This window comes from Crocuta crocuta, unplaced genomic scaffold (genome assembly GCF_008692635.1).
Source record: "Crocuta crocuta isolate KB4526 unplaced genomic scaffold, BGI_CrCroc_1.0 scaffold219, whole genome shotgun sequence".
Classification (NCBI taxonomy): Eukaryota; Metazoa; Chordata; class Mammalia; order Carnivora; family Hyaenidae; genus Crocuta; species Crocuta crocuta.
In genome coordinates this window covers 9,685,088-9,686,940 of record NW_027551572.1, presented here as the reverse complement: position 1 = coordinate 9,686,940, position 1,853 = coordinate 9,685,088, and the positions used below count along the sequence as shown (strand labels likewise).

Sequence of the window (1,853 nt, the reverse complement as noted above, 5' to 3'; positions counted from 1 at the left end):
TTTTTGGTGGCTACAACCAGGGCTTTCTTTTTGGAGCCCACAGCTTTGGCGTTTAAACTCCCAAAGTCTGTTTCTGAGCTCTGGCCATTACCTTTGACTCCTTCCCCCCTTATCCTTAAGGGTCAGCATTTCAGAAAAATGAGCTTTGAATCCTTCTCAGGCAAGGCATAAGAAAAATGACTGAAGAACATCACTCCTGTTGTTTGAGAGTGAATGTTTTGAAACCACTATTCTTAGGACAAGGAGGAGGGCCTGAAACTTTCATACTTTTACAATCTCTGCTTCTAATTAATGGGTTGAGAAAAACTTCCTTACATTTGTTTAAAAAATAAAACTAAAAAACTTCAGGGGAAAAAATCCTAAGACCAACTTTTGTGGGCTTCTAGATTCAATTAGTTTTCTTTTTCTTTTTTAAAGCAAGACTGCCCCACCTTCCCACTTTCTCCCCACTACAAACCCCCTCTCCCAGAGAAGCCATACACCAATTCCTATAAAATACTGCTATATGGGTTATTTGGGATCCAGCATTTGGAATCCAGTTGGAACAGAAAATTCAGTCATTATCTAATGACCCAGAACATAGAGGTTTTGTTTTCTTTCCCCAGAAGGAAAATGTTGGACCATTTGTTTCTTTCTCTTTTCCCTTTCCTTTAATCACCCAGAACTAGTTGTAAGCATAGTGCTGAAAAAAGCACATGTGGAAATATATTTTCAAGAACTCAACTTTGAGTGGACCCTCTGCTTCCCTCTAAAAGGGTTAAGGGCCCCCTACACACATTTCCGGGGAGTGGGGAGAGGGTGGAGTTCAAAATGCCAGTTAGAGCCAGAAGTTAGTCCATACATCTCTGATTCTTCTCCCTGAAACTCTGCCCCTTTCACCGTCTTAAGATTTTTGGCATTAAGATGTCAGTTATTTCTGTCCCCCATCCCCCAACAAATAAATATTTAAGCAAATACAATCTAAACATAAAATAACCCGTTTCCACTTCCTTCTCAGACTCATTTCTTTGGGCATGGGGCCACTGGGAGCAAAATATTTTTTTTTTCACACCGGAAATTATACAGACAACCCAGAAAGTTCAGAAATCCTGGCCCAGCTTTCCTGCTTCTACTGAAAGCACCTAGCACAGGGGTGGCCAACCTTCTGCCTCAACTCCCCCACATTATTTAACCACCAAGATCCCTGGAGGGGTGGGGTGGGGGAGGATGTTCCAATTCGCCCTGGGATAAAGCATCCAACCTTCATTTGCAAATTCAAAATCCAACAGCAGAGATTTTCATAAGTTTAATGACTCGCCAAGGTTTATGTTCTCAGTAGCTCCTGCCATATGATTATATACTTAGAGAGAGAATCCCGCCCCCCTCCCACCCCCATCTCGCTTCAGGGAGGGGGCTGCCCTCGGGCAGGATGCTAATCTAGTCCGAGGGCGGCCTGCATATCCCGGGTCCACCCCACAGTACCTTAGAGCCCAGGGAGGTGACAGCAAGCCCGGCCTGCCCCCGCAGCTTCGGCTCAGCCGGGAGCGCAGGGAGGAATGGGCCCAGGGTCCCCACTTCTATAAGGTCGTCAGGTCCGTGTGGTGGTCCTTGGCCAGCTGCTGCAAATGCTGGCCGGGGGCCGCTGAGGAGGAGCAGGAGGAGGAAGAGGAGGAGGAGGAGGACCTGCCTTTGGTGTTGGGCAGCTTGTGGTCTTTTTTCCACTTCATCCTCCGGTTCTGGAACCAGATCTTGATCTGGCGCTCAGAGAGACACAGGGTGTGAGCAATTTCAATCCGACGGCGCCGGGTCAGATACCTGTTAAAATGAAATTCTTTTTCCAGTTCTAGGACTTGCTGCCGTGTGTAGGCCGTCCG

General features: G+C 46.8%; 1 protein-coding gene across 1 annotated transcript in view; it reads right to left on the bottom strand.

Moving 5' to 3' along the window:
* Positions 1-1,536: 1,536 nt before the first annotated feature.
* Positions 1,537-1,853, bottom strand: part of HOXD4 (homeobox D4) — a 2,074-nt gene continuing 1,757 nt past the window's right edge. Inside the window, 1 exon segment of the mRNA XM_077751205.1 lies at positions 1,537-1,853. This exon segment is cut by the window's right edge and continues 50 nt beyond it. Coding sequence (XP_077607331.1) covers positions 1,557-1,853 — 297 coding nt within the window. The 3' untranslated portion in view covers positions 1,537-1,556.